Source organism: Cervus canadensis, chromosome 3 (assembly GCF_019320065.1).
Source record: "Cervus canadensis isolate Bull #8, Minnesota chromosome 3, ASM1932006v1, whole genome shotgun sequence".
Classification (NCBI taxonomy): domain Eukaryota; kingdom Metazoa; phylum Chordata; class Mammalia; order Artiodactyla; family Cervidae; genus Cervus; species Cervus canadensis.
In genome coordinates, this window is record NC_057388.1 from 99,317,590 (window position 1) to 99,344,262 (window position 26,673).

Here is a 26,673-nt window from a genome sequence, read left to right on the forward strand (position 1 = left end):
AGTTTAAATCAGAATAAAAAATTTTCTCTTTCAAGTCACAGACTCACAAGAAGTACCAAATATCAAAAGTTTAGTACTTTTTTCTAAAGTATTTCATTTCATTCCAATTTTTAAACTTGGGATTTTTAAATAGCCCAAGAATTAGGTATACATGGAACACTTAAAGATCGGTTGAGAGAAAAATCAGTCTTCATGCACAGTTCTGTTCAGTAAATAAACCTTCTCAATCTGGAATGTATCTCAACACTAAGCAAGAAGTACTGGGGGGAAAATTATTCACAGAACCCCCATGGTTCAAGAGACTGTGAGTCCATGTATTTGATTTTACCCAAAGACACGCAGAACTTCTGCTTTGTTCTGGCAGCCGAGTGCAGTTGCCAGCACTAGTTTCCAAGGTTGCTTTCTCCTGTACCAACAGAAGTAAAAAGGTGAGCGATCCCAAGCTGCATGTCGAGGGCACCGAGTGTCTCCAGGCCAGCCGCTGCACTTTGCTTCTTCCAGAGGTGAGCAGGGGTGAGCTGCCCCACAGCTGGTGGTCTTCTCCTCTGTGGTCTTCCTTTCTGTTTTTTTTCCTCCCTCTTTCCTATTAACAGACCCTTCCTTAGGTACCTCATACATGCTGAGTGCTTTGCCAGGCTCTGGGTTATATTAAGGGAGACCTGAAAAGATGGCAGAAAAGCCCCTTCTGAGTCAAAAGTTTAGAGTTTGGCTCCTGAAGACTTCCAGTGTTGTCAAGCCAAGGTTCTGTAAAGTGATCCTTCAGTCTCCTGAGCTTTTATTTTTCTGAATGTAAATTATGCGAATGGTTACTATAACAACCCACAGAATTCTCCAGTTTGCAAATGTCCATAGTGAATTCTAGCTTCACGTTTTTTAAAAATGATCTGGAAGCGTTTTCAGGATGGCAGTAAATTTTTCTGTACTGGGAAATGCCAAGCTATGTGGAATAACCTATAAGTGGGGGAAAAAAGTTAACTACAGATGTCCTCTGAAGACTTGACTGTTAAACTAAGGTGGTCAAAAAGGACTGTAGGTAAAACAGAAGGTGTCCCCACAGTGGCTGGCACCATAGTTTCAACACAGCAAATGTTGACTTACACGCATGAGTTATGGAAGGGTTTTCTAGAATTTTTAATATTAATGGTGCTATACCTTTGGTATAAAGGTAAGAGAGTCCTAAAGAACAACCATGAAAATAATCAAGGGGCTGTAATGGCTTTCCCAAGAGAACTGGCTGTGTTGCTCACTTTTCATTTGGGCAAGATTAGGGCCGAGAAGGACATACACATCTTAAGTGAATTCCTTAAAGATAGGACAGGACCCTGTCTTTCAATAAGCATTTGAAAATGATAACCTTGTTTCACAAATCCCAAAATACTCTGGGAGGAGGCAGAGGCCACTTAAATCTTTTTCATGGTGGTGAAGTGGAAGTCACTCAATCATGTCCAACTTTGTGCAACCCCATGGACTATTCAGTCCATGAAATTCTCCAGGCCAGAATACTGGAGTGGGAAGCCTTTCCGTTCTCCAGGGGATCTTCCCAACCCAAGGACTGAATCCAGGTCTCCTGCATTGCAGGCAGATTCTTTACCAACCAAGCTATGAGGGAAGCCCCCCTATTTCCATAACCAGCCCTGTGTCTGACACAGGCACAGAAATCTCTTTTTAAAGAACATGAAGCTAAATCCTCAGAGAGGGTGCGGTTTTCCCTAACACCCTGCCCAGATGCTCAGAGTGTGACGAATCCCAGCCAGCTGTGGGCGCGAGCTGTTCTGAGTCTTCTCCCCCTGCACAGGGCACCGGGGGCGCCTTCAGCATCGACAGTGAGGAGTACGAAGCGATGCCCGTGGAGGTGAAGCTGCTCCCCAGGAAACTGCAGTTCTTCTGTGACCCTCGCAGGAGGGAGCAGCTGCTGCAGCGCCCGGCCCAGTGAGCGGGCGGCAGGTGGGCGCCCGAGACTGCACTTTAGCCACCCCGGGACCAAAAGGGAACCGAGGCCTCCCCTGTCCCCCGCAGTGTTGTCAGAGGACCCCAAGGGCCGGTTCACGGCAAGTAGCACCGCCCCCCCCCCCAACCCCCCTCTCAGTGCTTCCCAGCTTTGCAGCCAGCTTCCCAGCAAGCGCATGCTCGACTCCGCTGTGATGATGGCCCGGCCCCTCCTGAAGACCGCTTTTCCTAAGACTAGTTCCAGGAAATCCCCACCCGCAGTGGCCGGAGAAGGGCTCCACCTCGACAGCGCCCCCTGGTGGGGAGCAGGATCCTCCTCTGCGCTGGGTCCCGCGGCCGTCCTGGGTCTTCTGGGAAGCAAGCCACCTGCTTTCCCACCACTCCGCCCGCTCCCAGGCCCTTCCACGGGTGCTGCGACTTGATGAGCTCCAACTCCGCCCAAGCAAAAAGCATAGAGGGAGGTGTGTCCCTCTTCAGCCATGGCTGAAATACTGTCAAATACTCTTTCCCCACCCCTCCACCCTGCAGTCCTGCTTCTGAAATGTCAGTTTGCAAGAGAACCACCTAGGGTGCATGTTGAAAATTGACTTAGTTGGGGCCCATCCCGAATCTAGTAACTCGGTTTGGAGGGCCGAGCCCAGGAATCTGCACGTTTTAAAAGGCGGCCACCCTCCCCAAGTGGTTCTACTAGGAGAGATCCCCCGAACTGAATGGGACGGTCCTGTAAAGCAGTGGTCCACACACATTGTTATTCTGGTCATGTACGTCCTAAAAATATTTTGAAAAATCATGTAACCATTCGCAGTTTTGACAGCCAAAATTTTTCATGGGAAGTTAGTTGCCAAAGTACATACCTTCTAGTGTCATGTAAATATTGATATTTTAAAATAAAACTGTTACATTACTCTTTTGAACATTTTCAGTGTAATTGAGATACATAGCAGTTTGACACTCATCATCCATTTACAAAAATAAGCTAGTAAGTTGTTTAGTCATTGAAAAATGCCGATTTTTCTTATATGTATATTTCCATACCCCTTTCTGCAAAGAATGCTATCATAATGTAATGTTTTTATGCTTGAAATTTTTTTTATTGGAACTATCACCTTGCCAACAAAAAGTATAAATGGAAATAACTTTTTTTTAGTTCAAGTGTCAACTCACAAGAGAATAAATGTTATAAATTATTGAAATGCAATTGATATAAATTTTTGAAAATTAAAAATTAACATTTTATTAGAATACTCTTTATCCTGAGTTGATTTTATTGAAAAACCCCTTTGTTTTTTCGGTTTAACTCAAGTTTTTGTTTTTATATTTTTATTTTATATAGTAGTATTGTTTCAGGTGTATAGCGAAGTGATTCCGTTATGCATGTATGTGTATTTTTTTTTTTTTTTTTCAATTCTTTTTCCATTAGGTTATTACAGGGTGTTGAGCAGAGTTCCCAACCAACATTAGGTCCTTGTTGGTTATCTATTTTAAATAGAGCAGTGTGTACATGTTGAGCTCAAACTCCTACTCTATCCTCCCCACCCACCTTGCTGGTGACAGTAAGTATGTTCTCTCACTGTGTGGGTCTGTGTTTTGTATATAAGTAAGTTTGTATTTTAAGTTATTTCATATGATCTTTGTCTTTGACTTATTTCACTTAGTATGATAATCTCCAGGTCCTTCCATGTTGCTGCAAATGGTATTATTTCATTCTCTTTAACGAGTAATAATTCTACTGTATGTACCACATCTTCTTTTACCTACTCATCTGTCCACAGACATTTAGGTTGCTTCCATGTCTTGGCTATGGTAAATAGCACTGCAATGAACATTGGGCTGCATGTATCCTTTCCAACCACGTTTTTCTCCAGATATACACCCAAGAATGGGATTGTAGGATCATGTGATAACTCTAGTTTCTTAAGGAACCTCCCTCCATACGCTTCTCCACAGTGGCTATACCAATTTCCATCCCCATTGACAGTGTAGGGGGGCTCCCTTTTCTCCACACCCTCTTCAGCATTTATTATTTGTAGACTTTTTGATGATGGCCATTATCACTGGTGTGACGTGATGTCTCATTACAGTTTTGATTTGCGTTTCTCTATAATTAGCAATGTTAAGCATCTTTTCAGGTGTTTCTTGGTCATCTGCATGTCGTCTTTTGGGTCTTCTCCCCATTTTTTGAGTCACATGAGCTGTTTATAAATTTTGAAGCTTAATCTCTTGTTGTTCACATCATCTGCAAGTATTTTCTTCCAGTTTGTGGGTTATCTTTGCACTTTATGGCTTCCCTTCCTGTTCTGTTCTCTTGTGATTTGATGACTAACTTTAGTATTGAGTTTGGTTTCCTTCTTCTTTTTTGTGTGTGGTATCTATTGTAGGTTTTCCTTTTGCCGTTACCATGAGGTTTTGATACAGCAGTCTGTATATAAATGATATGTTTTATATGGTAGTTTTGTTTTATATGTAGTATATGTTTTATATGGTAGTCTTTTAATTTCTAATGCATTTCTAATATCCTGCATTTGTGCTCTCCTCACAATTTCTGGTTTTGATATATTTGAAATATTTGAATCATTTACAGATGATTTCCTACCTTTACTGTGTTTGCCTTTACTGATAATCTTTTCCATTTGTAATTTTCTTGTTTCTAGTTGTGGCCTTTTCTGCCTAGAGAAGTTCCTTTGGCATTTGTTGCAAAGCTGGTTTGGTGGTGCTGAATTCTCTTAGCTTTTGCTTGTCTGTAGGCAATTTCTCTTGTCAAATCTGAATAAAGAGCTTTGCTGAGAAGAGTATTCCTGGTCGTAGGTTCCCTCTCATCACTTTAAATATATTGTGTCGTTCCCTTTGGCCTGAAGAGTTTCTGCTGAGAAATCAGCTGCTAACCTTATAGGAATTCCCTTGTATGTTGTTACATTTCCCTTGTTGATTTTAATTTTCCTGTCTTTAATTTTTGTCAGTTTGATTACTATGTGTCTTGGCATGTTCCTTCTTGGGTTTATCCTGCCTGGCACTCTGTGCTTCCTAGACATGAGTGACTGCTTCCTTTCCCATGTTAGGGAAATTTTCAGCTATTATCTCTTTAAATATTTTATTGGGTCCTTTCTCTTCTCCTATGGGACCCCTATAATGTGAATGTTGTTTGCATTTAACGTTCCAGAGATCTCTTAAATTGTCCTCACTTCTGCTCATTCTTGTCTTCATTATTCTGATCCACGGCAGTGATTTCCACCATTCCATCTTCCAGCTCATTTATTCTGCCATTGATTCCTTCTAGTGTATTTGTCATTTCAGTTATTGTATTGTATTGTTCATCTTTGTTGTTTAAATCTTCTAAGTCTTTGTTAACTATTTCTTGTATCTTCCTGATCTGTGCCTCCTTCCCCTTCTGAGATCCTGGCTCATCTTTACTATATTACTCTGAATTCTCTTTCAGGTAGATTGCCAGTCTACTTCACCTTGTTGTTCTTCTGGGGTATCTCATCTTGTCTGACTTTCTGTGATTGTGGCTTCCATTCTGCAGGCTGTAGGGTTGTAGTTCTTGCTTCTGCTGTCTGCCCCTGCCAGGTGCAGCTATCTAAGAGGCTTACGCAGGCTTCCTGGTGAGAGAAGCTGGTACTTGCCCACAGGTGGGTGGAGCTGGGTCTTGCCCCTCTGGTGGGCAAGGCTGTCAGGGACTGTTTTTATTGGGCAGCTGTTTTCTCAGGATTTTGAGCAGGCTGTCTGTTGCTGAGTGGAGCTCTGCTCCTGCTCTGTTGCTTGGTTGGCTTGAGGTGTCCTAGCACTGGCTGTTGGGTGGGGCCAGGTCTTGGTGAGAAAATGGGGGCATCCAAGAGGGCTCACACCAATAAGTGTTCCCTAGAATTATCACAACCAGTGTCCTTGTCCCTGCCCCCTGCCTGAGAACCTCCAATCCTAGCAGGTAAGTCTGGCCTAATCTCTTATGAGGTCACTGCTTTTTTCCCCTGAATCCTCATGTATGTGAGACTCTGTACCTTCCCAGAGTGGAATTCTTACAGTCAAACCCCACTGGTCTTCAAAGCTGGATTCTCTGAGGCCACCTCCTCCTGTCGCCAGACCTGCAGGCTGGGGAGCCCTTTGTGGGGCTCAGAACATTCACGCTTGGGGGAGAACTTCTGCAGTATAATTATTTTCCAGTTTGTGGGTCTCCACCCAGTTCATGTGGGATTTGATTCTATCTTGATTGTGGCCTCTTCGGGTGTAGGACATCTTTTTTGTGGGTTCCAGCGTGTGTTCTGTTGTTGATGGCTGTTCTGCAGTTAGTTGTGATTCGGTGTTTCCTTAAGAGGTGACCTCACGCCCTTCTACACTGCCATCTTGTCTCCTCCCAAAAGCATGTTATTTACAGCTGAGACAGTGTTTAACATTATAGATGTAAACAGATAAATAAGCAGATGGGATAGAAAGATTCTGTTATGCAACTCAAAGAACTGCATGACATTGTTATATCAAATACTCCAGAGGGCAATGCACTGCAATAAGGTGGACGAGACCTAAGGCACTTTTTTTTAAAAAAAAAAAAAAAGGAAGGGAAAAGGGGAAGAAGAATTGGCAGACTTCTCAGGCAGATCAGTTTTAGGACAGTGCATATACTTGCACCCACGGACCTTGTGGAGAGGGAAGACCACATGCTTAAAGGATTACAGAGCAGCTACGAAAAGACCATGAAAAGCAGCTTAAAAAGCCCATAAAATAATGCTTACCTGTTTACCTCTGTGTTCTTTAGAGTGGCGTTAAAAGCTGTACTTTTGCAAAAACTAATGAAACAAAAAGCAGACGGATCCAAATGTGCCAGGGAGGGGGTGCTGTGGTGTGAGAAAATACAGTCTCTACATGAGCCAAGAGAATCTGGCATATACTGGTTGTATAATAGAGTGCAAAGACCAGCACAGAATCTTGACTACCAGCAGGTATGTGTTTGTTTAGTGATTCTAATTTTTCTATGGAAATAATGGAACATAGGATTGGGGAAGGATATTTAATTCAGATTAGTGTTTTTATTCGTTTTTAAATGTAAATATGTTCTAGTTCAAATTGTGTTTTCTTGATTCAGACTTTTAACTGAGAACACAGTTGCCTTATCATCTACTGCCTTCTTGCCATTGTCCTTCTGTATAAGGTCCACGTAAAGGATGTTTAACACAACTATGCCAGACGCTCCCAAGTCAGCCAGACCTGAATGCAGAGGGATCCAATGAGAACCTGAGCCCCCCCACCTTCTATTTAGTACAAACCTTATGTCAGACAGACGTCGCCGAAAAACCAACAGCATTTCTATTCAAAACAGGGCAGATGTGTTATATTAAATATAGCCTAGTATAAAGTCTTCTTAACCCCACAGCCAGTGTGAATGCACGGTTGTGATTACTATGCGCCAGTGCTTTACACACACGACTGATCAGCTGTGTTCTCACCACCCAAGGAGCTAGGTAATATGTGGTCGCGTCACTTAGAAGGTAGGAACCTGGCTTAGAACAGAGAGATAACAGTGTTAGGAATTGACTCTATACTGCCTTAAAATAAGTAACTGCCCAAAAGGGTAAAAATGAGACGTGTGTGTGTATGTGCATAATGTTTTAAAGTGAACTTTAGTAGGAAGAAGACGTGAAACAAAAAGGCCTTGGTCTGGGTGGGGGTCCTCCTCCAGAAGTCGTCTGATGTGCCTGAGAGCACGCAGTCTTGACTTTTTGGACGGAATGGGAATGGTTACTCCCAATTTTGGTTTCCCTTACCTGGAGAGTGTGTATCCAGACCTCAGCCTCAAGGAGGACAGGCTCCAGCCTCTGCAGTGTCCTCCACCGTCACCCTAAGGGAGGTCAGCACCATACGTTCTGCTCACGCCTGCGGCTGCCGCTCCTTCCTATCACAAACCACCTTCCTCGGGCCAGGTGAAGGAGTGCAGCACACATGTTCGTGTTAAAATGTGAATTTTAATCGTAAAAACAGTTTTCTGTAAATATAGTTATATCAACCTCTCTGCATACAGCTTGGTTCAGATATATACAGATATGATATACACAGATGTTATCTGTAGCACAGAACAAAATCAGTTCAAGAAACATGTACCCGCTGGGATGAACCCCAGCTTTCCTTAGGCCTTCTAAATGATTACCACCGACGAGAGAGAACAGCAGAGCCAGATGCAGGACATTCAGGGAGATGTATCAACTGTCTTACTAATTTCATCCTAGGAGCTAAAGACTTGAAACAAAACTAGATTCCGTTTCTCTTATTGCTATGACTTTTACACTGGGATATTAATCAAAATAGGGGTTTGACATTTAAGGCGACGAGGAGGCTATGCTGATCTTACACTTGGAAAACACAGAACTTCTCCCAAGTTTTTCAGAAAAGACTTACTCGTCAGACCGATTAAAAAAAAAAAATTTTAGCCAACAAGCCTGAGATGTACAAAGGAGGTTCGTTTTGTTTTCCTCTACCCCACACCCCTCAAGTCTCCTACCCAGTCTCCTCAAAAGCACAGAATCTACAGCTTTACTCACTGGTCTTGGAGGGCTAGACTGAAAATCTTTGTTTGATTTGGACAAAGGAAGGAGTTTTCACTCCAATGTCAACGATATATGTTGACAACCAGATAACTCAGTGACCTGTGTGTGGATTTTTCATTTTGTGGATCATCTCTGGCTAGTTCATAAAACCCTACACCCCACCTCCACATCCCCCAACTGTCCTTAGCAAAATAGATGTACCGTTAGTGTAAAGAAGCATTCTAGAGCAAAGAGAGGTGGTTCATACCCATCTGTTTATGGTGATTAAATACATTTCCTGAATTGAGATCCTATTACCTCTAAAAGCCCATTCAGTGCTGAGCTTCTAGAATAAATGCTAAAGAGATGAGAGCAGGGCTTTACTTCTCCATCATCAGTTCTCTGTATAGTACTAGAAAATTATTTCCTTTCTAAATGTGCAGTTTCATCCAACAGCCCCTGTATTCCAGCTCCAAAAAAATGAGCTAAAGTGAGTTATAAAACTACCTCTGACTCCCTCCAGTTAAGAGGCCTAGCAATCAGCCTGATCACACTCACCCACTTTCATAAAAGAGTCTTATTAAGGTTGGTGACTGTATGTCATCCTCCATAGGACTGTAAACTTTATCTCCTCAAAAGGCTGTTAGATTTCACAGGACAGTCCTTATTCACTCACCAGAACATTTAAATAAAAAAAAAAAGGGGGGGGGGGCGGGTCTCAGCTGCTTCCAAATTGCAATATGCCCATTTCTTCCAGGATTATTGTTTTGACATTTCCTTCCATTTCAACATGTGCATCCTCAATACATCACATAGTCATATCAATATAAAAATAAACTTCCACTTCTTATCAGAAAAACAGTAACTTAATTCACAGTTAGCCTTTTTCCACCACACTCGGCCCTCCAGTAGCTCCTGGGAACAGAGGTATATTAGTAATACAAATGGAATATTAAAAATCCATCCATGACTTAGGAGTAAAAAGGAGCCCTGAGCTCCTCTTCCCCTACACCTGAATCACAAAAGGGCTTTCCTGAAATGAGAGGGGTGGGCTGGCCTGCTGAGGCGCCTCACCACAGGGCACCACATACAGGTACCGCAGGAGTGCAGAGGAGAGACCGAGGGCTGGCCCGTTCAGAGTCCAGGCCCAGAGCCAGGAGCCTAGTGGGGAGATGAAAGCCCATTTGACACACACTGGTCCCCATATCACTAACTTTCCTGCCTGGTGGAGAACTTGTCATCACACCAAGGCAAGTTCACGGTCAAGCTGAACACTGTCTTATTCAGCAGCACCCCCCGCTTCCCGCACCTCTGTGAGTACGATCCTCCTGGGATGGGAGAGAGCACCTCAGTTCATTCCCTGGGCTCTCTGGTTTCTTTTCCTTCTTTGACTTAGCAGTCCAGAGTCAGGGCTGACTCTTTGCAACCCCATGGACTGTAGCTTACCAGGCTCCTCTGTCCATGGGATTTTCTAGGCAAGAATACCGGAGTGGGTTGCCATTTCCTTCTCCAGGGGATCTTCCCGACCCAGGGATTAAACCCATGTCTCTCGCATTAGCAGGAGATGCAAGTGGATTCTTTGCCACTTGCACCACCTGGGTAGTTTCATTTCAAAACAAAAACAAGTTCCTGAGATCCCCTTCTTCCTGGAGGGTTGTTGTACTGCCTTTAAAAGGTTAAGGAAAACTTCACATCACTGCCCTTTGCAAAAGCTTCCCCAAAGGCCTTGGTTTAAAGGTGAGTAAGCTCATCTTTTTTACTCTGTTTGAAGGGCTTTCAGTGTATTAAGACAAATAGCAAGTTTGCCCTCATAACCACCAGAATGAAAAAGTGGTTCAGCTATGGTTTCATTTATCTTTACCTTTATCTTCTAGCTAAAACAGGTAGTTACACTGATCAATGACTCTTCACATGTGGTATTGAGAATGATCTGCACCCTGTGCTCTACTTAAATTTCCCATCTTTTTCACGTGGGACAAACAAGTTACAAATGCAAATTCCTAGGCTAAATGATTTCTATCAATGTATCAATGAATTCAGCTTACATTCTCCAGCCAAATGGAAGACACAATGCCATGATGACTGACGGAGGCAGCCTCCTAATCCACAGCAATCATAACTTACTGAGGACTGTATGGGCACTTACCTTAGAAGGGATCTATGCCAGGCCTAAGGGGTGCTTCATGCTTAGCAAAAGCCAAAGCCAATTCTGAACTGTTATTTGCCCCATACTTTCTGGTCTGGGGAACGATAAGTCCTACCATTTCTGACTCCTTTAGAAGAGTCCTAACCCAGAGGACAACTGGACATTGTCCCAAAGGCTGAAGAGTACCATCTGCCAAGTCTGCACAAGTGAAAAAAAATCCATTTTGTCAGAACTTTGTCATATCCGACTAGACATCAGCAAACTCCAAGCCTGGATTCTAGGCCCACAAGGACTCTGACCACCTAGAATTTCTTTTAACTTCATCCAAGGATGACCCGGTGGCCCCCACTTCTCAAGGTAGCAATGTTTCCAGCTTAGGGCATGGCTCACAGCTTCTGCCAACGCAGGAGACTCAAGAGCCGGGGGTTCCATCCCTGGGTCAGGAAGATCCCCTTGGAGGAGGGATGGCAGCCCACCCCAGTATTCTTGCCTGAAAAATACCATGGACACAGGAGCCCGGCGGGCTACACACCACAGGGTCGCCGAGAGTCGGACATGACTGAACACACACACACACACACACGCACAGCTTGGCATCAGATCAGACTTAAAGTTCCCCAGAAGGACCAAGCCAGCTGGCACAAAGTTGGGAGGAGGAGGTCTGAGAGTTGAGAGGGACAGAAGGTCACCATCAATCAATGTACCCACACCTGAGGTTCCCAGCCAGCTCCCGAAGGTCACAGTAGTATTATAATAAGCCCTGTTTCTACAGAGGACAGAGAAGGACATTCTCCAGTGACTTCCAAACAAAAGCAGATGGTTTCTCTGACACAAAAGCAGGTCTGGGTGGCTCCTAGCTTCTGCTGTCCTTGTGCAGGGAGCCCTGCCTGGTACCTCGCCAACAAATTCCCCTTGCAGAGACCTGGCAGCAAGTGATGCTGGCGTGCTGCTCACCCGAGGGATTGGGGAAGAAGGTGGGGGTGGGGAGCGGGGGAGGGAGACTGCGAAAGGTGAACTCCTAGAGGCTCCATCCTCCTCTCCGGGATGTCAGTGAGGAGGGTAACACAGGGTAACAGCGTGCTCTGCAGCCCAGCAGAGGGCGCTGCGCTAGATTCCCGGCCTCACCAGGAAGCTGGCGATGCAGGGAAGGACCAGCGCTAGGGTACCCTCTTCAAAGGACTCTGCTGGGGAGGCGGGTTGGCAGGGGGTAGCAGAGGGGTTCTGCTCTGGAGTCAGCCGAATACAGGCTGCTTTCGACTTCAGACGTGGCACCGCCGCATGGGTGCACCCTCTCCCAGGGCCACTCCCAGCCCAGGGGATGCCAGATGGACGGCTGCCTAGAAGTGCATGGAGTTACAAGAAGGGGTGAGGCACCCTGGGCCCGCCATTCAAAGAGAAATACAGGAATCTCATTTTCATCTGATTACCTGTACATCAGCACATCTAAGCCTGGAGTTACAATCGCACAGAAATAAAAGCATTCGCATGCAGAAGCCCTCTAGAACAGAAGGGCTTACAAAGAGTATTTGCCCAACAAATTCCCTGATTCCACAGAATGAGGGCCTGCCTCTGTCCTCCAAGAGAACCTGACCTTTCCTTTTACCCCACCCCTACTTCTGACCGCCCATCCCAACTTAGAAAGCCTTGAACCTTCCAATAATACTAACAGTAACCATTACTTGACCCAAGTTACAAAGGCTGCTCCTTCTCCAGGAATAAGAGGAGATGGCCACTCTTCAAGGAAAAAGGCAGTGAAGCTTCAGCTTCTAAACGGATTCCTTTTTTCTTCTGTAAACAAATATACTACTGAAATGATGGCTAAACCCACAAAGAAAAATGTACAGTTTACATTTCAATGCCCAAACTTATTTATATATTTACATAAAAGACACTACCCTTGATTAGTCAATGTCTGCATTTCCACATGTGAACTTCTTTAATCTTGAATTCTGTATCAGGGAGCTGCAGTGAGAATGGTTCTGAATAAAGCAACAAGCCCTACAAAGCTAGTCTCGAGACAAGACACATGATCCATCCATTTGAAAGTTATTTCTCTCTGACACTAGCCTGGCTAGAACTTGGTCCCGGACACAGATACACAGACAGCTTTTCCAATAACACAGTCAGGTAGGAACAGTGAAGGGGAAGAAGTTATTTGTCACAAACAACCCAGGACCCCAAGTCGAAATCCTGAACTGGCCCAGAAGACCTCTACTTGACTCACAGGAGCAGGCTTCTCTAACAAACCGTGGTTGTCTCACTGCGGCTGACGTCCACTGAACACCCCAGCCAAAGGGAACAAGCAGGGCCAACAGGAGCTATCCCAGGTCCGAGCACAGCAGAGAAACTCATCTCACACACGGGGTTCCCAGCCGCGCCCCTGGTGCCGGCACGCCACCTCTAACGAGTCTGGTGCGTTTCTGGTCCCAGTTGCCTAGCTCGACGAATGTTGTCTCTGCTAAAAAGAAGTTTGTTTATGAAGGCTCCTAACTGGTACACATTCTTGCTGATATCGGCCTGGAGGAATGTGCCAGCCCGTCCCAGGAGGGAATTCAGAGAAACAAAACTATGACGTGGAGCGGCCACCATTAACTTAAGAGAAAGGTTTCCAGGCTTCATTTTTACAATTTTAGTTTTCAGCTGACTTAGAAGCCACCACTCCCTGTCCTCTGTCTAGAGAAGCTTCATACCTGGTGACAAAAACATCCTTTGTCCCACTCTGAAGTCTCTATGTGAACAGAGAAAACACAGATTTACTCTAATAAACCAGAAAGGAAATTTGATCGCAAGACAAGACTCCCAGAACTGATAAAAACCTTGGAAGGCCATCTGGTCTAGCTTCTGCTTTGGGCAGATGGATATGCAAGGCCACGCTGGACAGACTGTGGGCTCATTCTTGATACATCAAATGACAGAGACCAGACAGACTTTCCCAACAGTCCAGCCAGGGTGTCCAGAGCTCCTGGTGATAGGCGGCCTTCCCCCCTCACCTCAAGTCAATCACGAGGAGACGAGAGAATCTGCTTTGATAACTCCCAAGACTGAACCCAGCAGCAGCTAGGAAAGTGGTAGCTTCCAGCAACCTCCAAAATCAAGGCGCTCTGATCTTACCTCTTGGGAAGAAGGGAAGAAAGGAGATGCAAAAACTACATTTGTTGGAAGTATAAATACTCCTGTGTGTCAATCAGAAATCAGGCCATCCCCACGTGATAGCGGCTCATCCTTCCTATGGGCAACAGGGGTTGTCAATGACCAACATGACATCGATGCCGTAGGCCTCCAGCAAGTCCATAAGAAAGCTCCGGTCTCCTTGGGGGTCTAAACCCATGCCCCGGGCGTGCTCAGCTGTCAGAGTTTTGTCTTGACTGGCGGACACCTCCAACAAAGTCTGAAATATCCGGTTGTTTTGCTCCAGGAAAAACCTGCATTCACAAGACAAGACATGGAAAAGGGAGGGCAGAAAAAGCACAAAAGTTTACCAAGTAAGCCACACATGGGGAACCAAAACTATACTGTTTTGCTCACTATACGTTTAAATGGTTTCAAAAGTCAGACAAGCCTTTTAAAAGAAGAAAACAGGATAAAAGTTAAAAGAGTTACTCAAGTGCCTCTTAGGTCAGCAAAGAACTGGTGTTAAGCCATTCTATGATTAGCAATATCTCTGAGTGAGTGATGGCCTGCCTGCCAGAAATCTACAGGAAGGTTACTAGAGGTTTAAACACAGCTGTAGAGAGAGGCCCCATGAACTATGTTCCTCTCTTTCTGCTTAGTCCTAAAGGGAAGAGAAATATTAAAAACAAAACAAAGCAAAAACCTGATAATGCAGTTCTGAGGTCAAGACTTAATGTGAGAAACTGAAATCTACCTTCAAAGCCCTGGGTGGGTAATTAAAGCCAGTGACAAGAGGCGAGGCTTCCCAACGCAGGGAAGGACTCTGACTCTTAAAATGACTCTCTAGCCTTTGAGCTAACCACGCAAAAAAGATGGAGCTCAGAGGTACTGGGGCAGGCACTGGGGAGTCAGAAGCCAGCCCTGGGGGGCAGGCAGTGATGGAGAAGGGGGAGCCAGGCAGAGGGACCGATATCTCCACAGCGCACCATCATCTGTGTATAACGGTGTGTTCCTCAGATGGCTTTTTCTTTTTTGAAATTATGAAAGTATGATAAACATTTATAGGAGACCTAGAAAACACAGAACAAAGTTCCACTATGGTGGAACTTAAATATAGGTCCTATATGTAACTATATGTAAGTGGAACTTACATATAGTTCTACTATATATTACGATTATTTTTTTAAGCAGATAAATTAACATTTTTAGTTGGAGTTTCAGTATCAAACTCTCAAAAATTACTAGAATGGACAGAAAAGTACAAGAATATAGTAGACCAGAAAAGCTAAGAACCAATTCAACGTAATTAAAATTTACACAATTTTCACATGACAGTAGGATACAAATTCACTTCAAGTTCCCACAGACTATAAACCAGGAGACACTGGAACATATCCAGGGACATAAAACAAGGTGCAAAAATTTCATGGTCTAAAGGTATTGAAATCGTACAGTCTGTTCTCTTACCACTGTGGAATTATGTGAGAAATCAATACTTTGATGGCTTTTTTTGTTTTAATTTGCACAGAGCATATCTGAGTGTCACTGACTTATAGTACTATATGAATATATGTGCCGTATTCAGATATAGTCTGATAACGTAACAGTCTAGACTTTTCATCTGTATTCCACAGAGCAAGGTGCTCAGTGCCCCAAGCAGCTTTGGGCAGTCAGGGATTTCAGAGTCAATAGACAGACATTCAAAAGCCTTGACGAGACTGCTGGCTCTCTGCTCAGCTTCCAGACACTTTTACATCTCAACAGCAGGTACACATTAGAAAGTATACTTGATCAGAATCAAAGTACTGTACCTTTGTTGCAACATTAAAAGACAGCGCTAAGTTGTGTCCGACTCTTGCGATCCCATGAACTGTAGCCTGCCAGGCTTCTCTGTCCATGGGATTCTCCATGCAAGAATACTGGAGTGGGTTGCCATTTCCTTCTCCAGGGGAACTTCCCGGCCCAGGAATTGAACTCAGGTCTCCTACATTGCAGGCAGATGCTCAAAGCCAATATCAAAGGCAGAAACAGTTCTAACTGCAAGAGCTATTCCCCATCCCAAGTAGGAAGACCAAGCAGGTGGCTGGCAGAATTGTTTCCGGTTCAATTACACTTCTGTTCTTATCACCTGGCACTATTTCACACAGATACTTATGAATGAAATCAATGCCTTGAGGAGGCCATGGCTCAGACCCCAACCACCAGCCGCTCTGGTGGTGGAAGAAATGTCATTCAAGAGTTAAGTTTCTGACAATCCCATAATACTCCATATAAGAAAGTGCTCTATTCAAAGGCAGCAATGGATGACAAGCCCCTGCATCCTGAGAGACAGCTTGTATGCAGCGGACATCTGGGTGTAAATGACCAACAGGAAGACAACTCCTGGGGCTCCCATTTCTCTTAATAACCCTTCCCTGCTCTTGAACTCTTCTGGGCCCCCCTAACAGCATTTCGGGGCTCAGGCTGACTGTGGAACCCAGCTCTAAGGGCAATGAAGGGCATCCTTGCACTGCAGCATGTAACACAGGAGGTGGTGGTTGTTGAGTCACTAAGTCGTGTCTGACTCTCTGTGACCCTGTGGACTGTAGCCTGCTGGGCTCCTCTGTCCACGGGATTTCCCAGGCAAGGATACTGGAGTTGGGTTGCCACTTCTCCTCCAGGGGGTCTTCCCGACCTAGGGATCGAACCCGCATCTCCTGCACTGGCGAGCGGATTCTCTACCGCTGAGCCACCAGCGAAGCCCAACACAGGAGGGATCCAGGCTAAAGCCGTCAAGCGCCAAGGGACCCTCAGGGAGGCCCATGACCACCACTAGGCTGACTTACAGCACAAAGAGGTCCTCTTCACAAGGGTTATAATCTTCTTCCACCTCCTGGGAATATAACAGCATCTGCCTGTTGGGAAGGAGACGACCATCAGCTTCTGGCACAGCTACAAGGACCTCAGGCCCCAGGCTAGGTCACTGGGCGGGCATCTGCATGGGCCACTACCTCCCAGGAAGAAGGCTGAAAACCCAGGGCAACACCCCCATCCCTGCCCCGGCCAAAGGCAGGGAGAGAAGGGGAAGCACAGGGCTTGGAGTCCAGGGCTAGGCCTGGCCCTGGGTAATGAGGACGAGGGACAGCCTTTCCTGATTGTCATACAATTGGGGGGAGGCCATGAAGCCATTTACGTCACCACTGATACCAAGGTGCTACCTTGGGCTTCACAGATCCTAGAGGCCACCGGAAAGGAGTCGGCTCAGGCATGCCTGCTACCCATCAGTATAGCTGGGGAGCTTCGTCAACCCCCTGACCCCTGGGCCGATGGGCAAAAGTGTGCACAGAGGGAAGGGGCGGCAGGCATGGGGGCTGGACCAGAGCCCCTCGGGTGTGGGGACGGGCAGCTCCCCTTCGCCCTTCCCCCAGCCCCACCTCTGCTCGTTGAGCCGCCGGTACTTCTCCCGGTCGGCGCTGTTGATCTTCAGCAGGGGCTGCAGGTGGTCGTGGTGCGTCTTCACGTTCTGATTGTCCACGTAGACGTCGTAGAGCTCCCGCTTCTCCTCGAAAATCTTCTCTGTGGTGCCTGCGGGAGCCGGGGTTCAGGAGGCGGGGACCCTCCACAGGGTGGCCCTACAGGGAACCAGGGACCCCGGAGGGTTGCCGGGGAAGCACGGGCAGGATGGGGCGGGCCCTGTACTCACAGGCCACATAAGACACCTCTACCTCCAGGCTCTCGATGTCGGCCACGTTCACGTAGAAGAAAGGCTTGGACTCGGGCACGGTGCCCCCGATGCCAGGCAGGGAGACGTTGGCCAGGCAGCAGCAGCAGTACACTGGCGGGACAGCGGAGGTGAGGGCGCCCGGGGTCCCCCCCTCCCAGCCTGCCCCCCGCCTTCTGAGCTGCCAGCATCGTCAGAGTGCTCCATTCAGACACGGGTCAGTCTTTCTCTCGGGAGATCTTGCTTAGGACGTGGTACTGGTGACCTTCCCCTTCTCAGAACCCTTGCCCACAACAACCGTGCCTCTCCTGGTCCCCTCCCTTCTCCTGACTGCGCCCCTCGGCCTCCTCTGTCTTCCTCCTCCTCCAGCTCACCTCCCGGGCCAGCATCTTCCACGCTGACACATCCCTCCTGATTCACACTCTCTCCAAGTAACAGCACAGACAGCCCGGCCTGTCCCCCAAGGTCCTGACCCAACTAGATTACTGCCTAGCGTCCACCTCAAGAAAGTCTCAGAGCTGCACACACATATAGTGTCCAAGTGGACTCTATCACACCGCTCCCTATCTGTTCCTCCTCAGTTCCCTGGCTGGTGGCCCTACCGTCCTTGGCATCCTAGACTCTTCCGCCCTGACCTCTCACACACACCAGAACCTTACAACCCAATCTGACACCAGCCTCTGCCAGATTTCTCTCTTTATATCTGGAATCCATCCTCTCTGCTTTAACCCAGGCCCTTGTCTCTTTCCAGACTACTCATCTGCCACCCGATCCATCTTCCCTACTGCCAGAGTCCACATTCTACGCTATCAATCCAACCGCAGCCCTCCAGGGCTTCAAATCAGTGAGCCCCTGATACGGATCAATCCCTCTGACCTTGGTCAACAATGGAAAGAATGGGAGCAGTTTCTGTCCAGGGAGTTTGGGCAGTGTCCCTGACCTTGGCTTCTAGTTACCTCTATAGCACACAACGCCCACTGGAGGGGGAGAAAATATCAAAATGCGCTTTCGAAGTAAGGCAAATTTCCAAAGGATGAGGATCTGTTCGCCAAAGAACTTAATAAACTGAGACATGCAGCCAGCTGGGTGTGTGATCTGAAAAAATTAACAGAGGTGGGTGAGGGGGAGAGAAGAAAAGCTTGTTAGAAATATTGTGAAAAATATTCAATACAAGTGTGTGCTAACCACCCCTCCCACCAAAAAAAAAAAAAAACCCCAAGGTATAACTAAAAAGATACACTAAGGGATGGTTACTTCTACATAAAACAGTATTTTTTACTTTGAAAGTCCTATCTTTAAACTAGAATTCTATCATTCAGCAGCTCTCCGGATGCACCGAAGTGAGTGTTTAGGATCATTAACTACTTCACCTGGGGAAGCGGTGCAGAGGAAGAGAAACTGGATTGTAATATTTGAGTCTCGCCCAGGTGACAGACACCTTAGTGAGACGGTTCAGCTCCCAACGTGACTAAGCACAGGGAGGAAGGAAAGGATGAGTCACCTGTCTGAGGTGACACCCCAACGTACAGGGACCCAGCTCCCATGCAAGGTGACATGTGGGAACGGATTACAGGTTACCCCGCTGGAAGAGGGACCCCAGGCATCTAACCCCACCCCCTGCACCTAACCCCACCCCCGGCACCTAACTCCACCCCCCTGCACCTAACCTCACCCTCGCACCTAACCCCACCCCCGGCACCTAACTCCACCCCCCTGCACCTAACCTCACCCCCTGCACCTAACCTCACCCCCTGCACCTAACTCCACCCCCCTGCACCTAACTCCACCCTCCACACCTAACCCCACCCCTGGCACCTAACTCCACCCCCCTGCACCTAACCTCACCCTCGCACCTAACCCCACCCCCTGCACCTAACTCCATCCTCTGTACCTAACTCCACCCTCCACACCTAACCCCACCCCTGGCACCTAACTCCATCCCCCTGCACCTAACCTCACCCTCACACCCAATCCCACCCCCTGCACCTAACCCCACCCCCGGCACCTAACTCCACCCCCCCTGCACCTAACTCCACCCCCCTGCACCTAACCTCACCCCCTGCACCTAAATCCACCATCCTGCACCTAACCCCACCCACCTATATCTAACCCCACCCTCTGCACCTAACTCCACCCTCCACACCTAACCCCACCCTCTGCACCTAACTCACCCTCCGCACCTAACCCACCCCCTGCACCTAACTCCACCCTCCGCACCTAACCCCACCCCCTGCACCTAACTCCATCCTCTGTACCTAACTCCACCCTCCACACCTAACCCCACCCCCGGCACCTAACTCCATCCCCCTGCACCTAACCTCACCCTCGCACCCAATCCCACCCCCTGCACCTAACCCCACCCCCGGCACCTAACTCCACCCCCCCTGCACCTAACTCCACCCCCCTGCACCTAACCTCACCCCCTGCACCTAAAATCCACCATCCTGCACCTAACCCCACCCACCTATATCTAAACCCCACCCTCTGCACCTAACTCCACCCTCCACACCTAAACCCTACCCTCTGCACCTAACTCCACCCTCCGCACCTAACTCCACCCCCTGCACCTAACTCCACCCTCCGCACCTAACCCCACTCCCTGCACCTAACTCCACCCTCTGCACCTAACTCCACCACCCTGCACCTAACTCCACCCACCTATATCTAACCCCACCCTCTGCACCTAACTTCACCCTCCACACCTAACCCCACCCCCTGCACCTAACTCCACCCCCTGCACTTAACCCCACCTGTACCTAGCCCCACCCACCTACACCTAACCCCACCTCCTGCACCTAACCCTACTCCCTTGAACCTAACCCCACCTGCACCTAGCCCCACCCACCTGCACCTAACCCCACCCACCTACACCTAACCCCACCTCCTGCACCTAACCCTACTCCCTGGAACCTAACCCCACCCTCTGCACCTAACTCCACCCCCTGCACCTAACCCCACCCCCATACCTAACTCCATCCCCTTGTCCCAACTCCACCCCCGCCTCCTCTCAGTGCTGGATGCCAGGACCCCTCAACCCTGAGGGTTGCCTCCCAGGCGGGCAGAGGAGCCAGGACATATTCCAGGAGCAACTGCATGAGCTCTGTCTGACCCAGGGGAAGTCGGAGACCGGGGTTCTGCTCTGCCCTTCACTGACAGGGAGACCTCAGGAAAGCCAGCCCACGTTTCTGGTTCACTTTCTTTACCTGTAAAATGGGGCTATATCATCACATCCCTCATACGACTAGAAGAAACACTTGAGAAAATTCGTGTGCAACACTTGGCACATGGGAAAGCCACACGACGCAACTGTCACTGACAAGACACCAGGCTTCAAGCCAAGTGCTCTGTGAATGTTTTGGAAGGTCACTTCCAGGACAAAGTGTGTGGTTTACAAGCCAGTGGAAGAAGCAGGCACACCAGCCTGATGAGAGCTGCGTTGAAAGAGGGGCAGGGGGCGGCAGGAGAGTGTACAAAGGCCCTGAGGTATGAGAACAAGCTGCTTTCTGGGAACCACAAGTAGCTGGGGCGCTGGGCATGGCCTGTGCCAGGGCAAACGGGCAGCAGCCCAGCGAGGGGGCGTTCTCTCTGCTGAGACACGGTGCTAGGCTGCACCCCGACTGCATGATACCACACACTTCTCCTGTGCTTTCACCTCAACACATTTCCCTTCTCTGGGCCTTGGAGCTTTTACAGAGAACCTTCTCTTCTGGACTTGCACAGTTCCTACCGTTAGGTTTCCCTCCAGCTTTTCATGTCAGGCACCCCATCCTCTTCTTACTCCCTAACTGTCGCTGGTAGGTCCCTCAGATTCACACTTCATCCCTCACCTTTCACCTTCATCCCCCTAGGAAATCCATCCACTCCTGGGACTCAGTCCCCCGACTTCTCTCTCTCACTCCCTTATTTCCCTGGGGGAGCATTTACTAGCTGTTGTTGGGCTGCTCAGAGAGGTCTCCATCATCCTGCCTTCCTCTCACCTTCCAGGTTTTTCCTTCCCTCTGCTTAGATCTGACCTCTACTTTATAAGTTTATTTTACGATTTTCTTTATATATCTGTTCACTTTGTAAAAAATTCATTGACCTATAGTAAACTTACAGCTTTCAACCAGTTGCGACAAATGTTATATTTCAATAGAGAGGTTACATAACAATTTCTTCATATGTACACATGTGTGATATATTTGAACAGACTATCAAATATACCATGTTAATTAGTACTGTCATTTTTTCCCCTGGTCTTTTCCTCTTTTACATATATAAGCATTGTCCCTCCAAAGCCACCTCACCCCAAGATAATATGTGTTAATTACCTATATCACACCCATCCATATTTTTTTCCATGTTCATGTGTGTATGTGGACATGGATACATATATGTATATATGTTCATGTGTGTATATGGATATATCTACATGTTTGTACATACCCAAGGCAGTGATTATTTTACAAAAGTGATAACATCATATATAGTTTTCAGCTCTTTGCTATTCTCTCACAATACTTCCTAGTAAAGCATCCCTTGTCAACTAGTTATGCTCTACTTCATTATTCCGAATGGCTATGTAATATACAGAGTGTTCTATTTGTCTACCACTCTGAACAATATTGAATTAAACATGTTCATACAGACATCATGACACTCTGGTGGTTTACAGATAGAAGACAGATCTCTAGGAGTGGGACTATCAGATCAAAGGGTGGAATATTTTGATTTTTAATAAAGCACTAACAAATTGTTTTTATTTTAAAGAAGACTGTTCACATTTCTACCTGCAACCTATTAAGGTATCCTTTTTCCTGCATCTCCCAGGGTTTAACAATGTCTGCCCACAATAAGGCAAAAAACAGAGGTGATTTCACTTTTTCTCCCTTTGGTCCCCTTCTTGGCATCTTGGGGAGAAGAATCTAGGGCACCCAGGTCAGATGCTGGTCACCTCCCTGTGGGTTTGGAGACAGCCTTGAACTCAGAAGGAAAAAGAGGGTCAGAGTTAGGAGTGAAGAGAAAGAAAGTAGGTTTTCATCAGTACAGGCCCGGAATTGCCCTAATGATCCTCTGACAGCTTCTTAGTTATTGCCTCGCAGCACACGCCAGGGAAATCTTCAAACTACCTTTGCCGGACTCTCATGCCTGGTGGCTGCCCGTTAGGTTCTGCCAATGGGGGGCAGTGCCTGGAGACTGGAGGGTGGGGGGAGGCTTCCAGTTTCAGGGTCCAGCTTCCGCTGGTATCGCTCCAGGGGCAGAGGACACCTCCATTCTAGACTCCAGCTATTCCTGGCATCCCCGGCCCTAGGCAAGCCCTGCCCACACCAGGCCCAGGTGCACTGGGCCTCCCTAAGCGGTCTGAGAACCACCTCCGCCGAGCCCCTCCTCTGAGTTCCTGCAGTTCAGATGTCACTTCCTGTCACTTTCCCCTCTTTCTTACTCCAGCCCTGGGGATGCATGGCAGGCAGCCTCAAAAAGCCCAGGTATACCACCAACCCCTCCCCCACTCACTGGTTATCTACTGCCTATCTATGCAATCCTCTTTTCCTCTTGAGTAACTCAGCTTTTAACCACCAGACTATGGCAACACTACAGTGTTGTGACTTCCACAATGACTACAACGGATTGGGACTTCCACCTTGCCTGCAGACTTTTTCACAGGTTGGCTTTGATGAAGGAAGCCATCATGTTGGAGAGACCCAACGTGTTTGTTTATTGTCGGGGGCACTAAACAGTCAGCAAGGCTCTCAGTTCAACAGCCCTCAAGGAACTCAATCCTCCCAACAATTATGTGAACTCACAAGTGGATATTCTCCAAGCTGAGCTGTCAGATAAGCCCCCAGTCGTGAGGGACACCTTGACTGCAGTCTTGCAGAGGGCCCAGCAAAGCCTGGATCCCTGACTCACAGAAACGGAGAGATGTGACTCAGCTGGTAAACAATCCGCCTGCGATGCGGGAGACCTGGGTTCCATCCCTGGGTTGGGAAGATCCCCTGGAGAAGGGAAAGGCTGCCCACTCCAGTATTCTGGCCTGGAGAATTCCATGGACTGTAGTCCATGGGGTCACAGAGAATCAGACCCGACTGAGTGACTTTCACTTTCATTTTAAACCATTAATTTGAGGGCAACTTCTGATGCAGCAACAGGTAACCAACATAGGGTGGTCGCCACTGTCTGTATTTCTAGTGTTTAGGTTATTTTGTTACCTCTCTGTGCCTTTGGTTTTCCAACTCCTGTATTACCGATTCTCTGTACTGAATCAGTTTGAAATACCTGGCATAGTTTGTGTTTTCCTAACGAGACCCCAACCAGTACTTATTCAGATTCAAATACCATGGTCTAACAGTTAAGGTTCTTTCCAATCTGACTGCAACCTATTTTTCCACTTTTTTCTCCTGGCCAGATGACACTGATATTCATCACAGTCAAACCAGTCTTCTCACGCCCATGAACTCGCCCTGTGATTTCTCACGCACATCCCCACAAGGCAATGGAGTGGGAGGGACTGAGCCCCGGCCTTGGCACCAGGCCTGTGTTTATATCCTGGCTCTATCTCCTACTAGTTGTAAGGCCTTAAGCAAGTCACTGAACCTTTAAAACATGGATTGAAAAAAAAAAAATCCACTTTAAAGAGAGTTGCCACAGACACAGAGAGAGTCCGCAGAACGTCTAACGCACAGAAGGTGCTGGCAGAGTGCTGGACCATGGCCCCCACTGTGGCTCATGCCTTCCCTCAGCCTGGACTTAGCATCCCTCACTTTGCCCCCGTTAAATACCTTAAGTGCCTCTTCCAAGATGCCTTCTCAGAGTCCTCTCAAACTCATGGTATAATTTCTCTACCAGGGAGCCTGAAATTTGCACTGAAGTATCTTGTGGCCACCTGTAGGGGAGGGGAGAGGGGATGGAGGAGGAAGACGGGGTGGAGGAGGAGGGAGGGGGTTAGAGAAGGAGAGGGGGTGGAAGATGGGGAGGGGGAGGGGGATGAGCAGGGGGATGGAAGAGGGCAATGGAGGAGGGGCATGGAGAAGGAGGAGAGGGATGAAGGAAGAGGAGGAGGGGGATGGAGGAGGAGGAGGGGGATGGAGGAGGGGGATGGAGAATGGAGGAGGGGGACGAGCAGGGGATGGAAGAGGACAATGGAGGAGGGGCATGGAGATGGAGGAGAGGGATGGAGGAAGAGGAGGAAGGGGATGGAGGAGGAGGGGGGTGGAGGAAGAGGAGGAGGGAGATGGAGGAGGAGGAGGATGGAAGAGGAGGAGGGGGATGGAGGAGGGGAGGGGGATGGAGGAAGGGGAGGAGGGGGGTGGAGGAGGGGGAGGTGGATGAGTAGGGGGATGGAGGAGGAGGTGGACAAGGAGGAAGGGATGGAAGAGGAGGAGGGGGACAGAGGAGGAGGGGGATGGTAGCGGGATGGAGGAGGAGGTGGACAAGGAGGAGGATGGAGGAGGAAGGGGATGGGGGAGGAGGAGGCTGCGGGAGGAGGAGGGGGATGGAGGAGGGGGAGGAGGGGGAGCTGGACGAGTAGGGGGATGGAGGAGGAGGTGGACAAGGAGGAAGGGATGGAAGAAGAGGAGGGGGATTGTAGGGGGATGGAGGAGGAGGTGGACGAGAAGGAGGATGGAGGAGGAAGGGGATGGAGGAGGAGGAGGCTGCGGGGGGAGGAGGGGGATGGAGGAGGGGAGGTGGATGAGGAGGGGGATAGAGGAGGAGGAGAGGGATGAAGGACGAGGGGGATGAGGAGGGGGATGGAGGAGGAGGAAGTGAACGAGGATGGGGAGGGCAGAGCTGGCGGAGAAGGGAAAGGGGGAGGCTCTTTGTACCCTCCCAACATCTAACACTTGCTTGGGTCTTCTCTTAATGGTAAATAAACATATTCTAGTACAAACTAATTCAGAAAAAATATACAATAAAGTAATATTAAAAATACGGTAACTAAGAAATATCTCAACTGTTCAAACACTTCACTTTTAGTTCAAATGTCTGCCTTTAAAACCGAAGCAATCACAAGAATCAGATCCACTCGTCGCCCCCAGAAGTCCACCACAACTGGGCCCTCCATATGGCTTTGCACCACTATTATGGAAGTATTACAAAGCATATTGTTTAAGATAACTTGCCTTATGTTTTAAATAAGAACCAAATGCTGAAGTTACAATCCTATTCTATCAAAAGCAGACTTTGGGCATTAGCCCAAGACACAAATTTCCTTATTCATGAAAACAATAATCAGCAACCACTGTCCCCAGACCCAAGCCCGGGACTGCATGAGGCTTTGGCTGACCTACCTTCATCTCGGGGTACATGTATCGGTGGATGGAAGGCAGCCAGTAGACGGGGGGCAGGCTGCCACCTCTCCCCGGACCGGCGTGGAGCACCCCCTTCTTGTCCTCATAGAAGGCAGCCAGGTGAGAGTAATGACCCGGGGTCTCCAGCTGGTGTCTGCACGAGACACACGCACAGTGAGAACGGCTCTGACCGCAGCCCTGCCCTCACTGCCCGGCCCCAGGGGCAGCAATGCTTGGGGTGGGGGAGGGCAAAAGCCTGGATAAACTAAAAGCCTCCCTTCCAGAGGTTGCCTAGGACACTTCCTTCGATGTTACAAGTTCCTTAGCAAAAGCTCTAAGATAGGCTCTGAAACTCCCTGACAGTGCTGTGGACACAAGCTCCTTCTCGTGGGAAACAGGAGGAATTAACAGACTATAACTAATGTCCATTGTTCTGGAGTGAAGGATGCTTCCCAGAGAATGGCAGTTGGTGATGAGAAGGGGGAAACTTGGAAGACCACACATTCCCTGCTTAAAAGCTGCTCTTTGTTTAGAGAGCAAGTTTGTCTTCTTGCTTTGCTGTTGTGAAAGAATAAGAAGAAGCGTACTCCTCAACGTCTCAAACAATGGAAAACAACTATTGGAGGTCACAAAGGGCTTATGTTTGAACCAAGTAATAAAGAGCTCAGGACCTTTTCTCCCCCCACTCCATCCTGCACAGGTGGCAGAGACTTGGCTGTGGGTAATTCTGTCAACTGATCCCAAAGCCAAGAAAGCTACACTAAGGCCCTGGACCATTTGGTCAATGGAGAATCCAATCCTGCCTTCAGGTCAAGCACAGGAGGACCATGGGTACCATTTTGGCACTATGTTTGCTGAAAGTGTAACAGAGGCTGAATTTAAAATGAGGTCATAATCTAGTATGACTGGTGTCTTTGTTTTTTATTTTTTGGCCACACTGCGCTGCATACGGGATCTTAGCGCCCTGACCACAGATCAAACCTGTGCCCCCTTCAG

At 47.9% G+C, this 26,673-nt stretch overlaps 2 protein-coding genes across 3 annotated transcripts in view; one reads left to right on the forward strand and one right to left on the reverse strand.

Moving 5' to 3' along the window:
• The window catches only part of AGK (acylglycerol kinase), an 86,916-nt gene extending 83,727 nt beyond the window's left edge, over positions 1 to 3,189 (forward strand). The window contains exons 15-16 of the mRNA XM_043463893.1: positions 419 to 503; positions 1,796 to 3,189. Coding sequence (XP_043319828.1) covers positions 419 to 503; positions 1,796 to 1,933 — 223 coding nt within the window. The 3' untranslated portion in view covers positions 1,934 to 3,189. The remainder of the gene's footprint in view (positions 1 to 418; positions 504 to 1,795) is intronic.
• Positions 3,190 to 7,875: 4,686 nt separating this feature from the next.
• The window catches only part of DENND11 (DENN domain containing 11), a 51,923-nt gene continuing 33,125 nt past the window's right edge, over positions 7,876 to 26,673 (reverse strand). For both annotated transcript variants that reach the window (XM_043463895.1, XM_043463894.1), the window contains exons 4-9: positions 25,678 to 25,831; positions 18,367 to 18,505; positions 17,393 to 17,524; positions 17,124 to 17,274; positions 16,536 to 16,604; positions 7,876 to 14,021 (exon numbers count right to left, since the gene is read on the reverse strand). In XM_043463895.1, the coding sequence (XP_043319830.1) occupies positions 13,826 to 14,021; positions 16,536 to 16,604; positions 17,124 to 17,274; positions 17,393 to 17,524; positions 18,367 to 18,505; positions 25,678 to 25,831 (841 nt within the window). In that variant the 3' untranslated portion in view covers positions 7,876 to 13,825. The remainder of the gene's footprint in view (positions 14,022 to 16,535; positions 16,605 to 17,123; positions 17,275 to 17,392; positions 17,525 to 18,366; positions 18,506 to 25,677; positions 25,832 to 26,673) is intronic.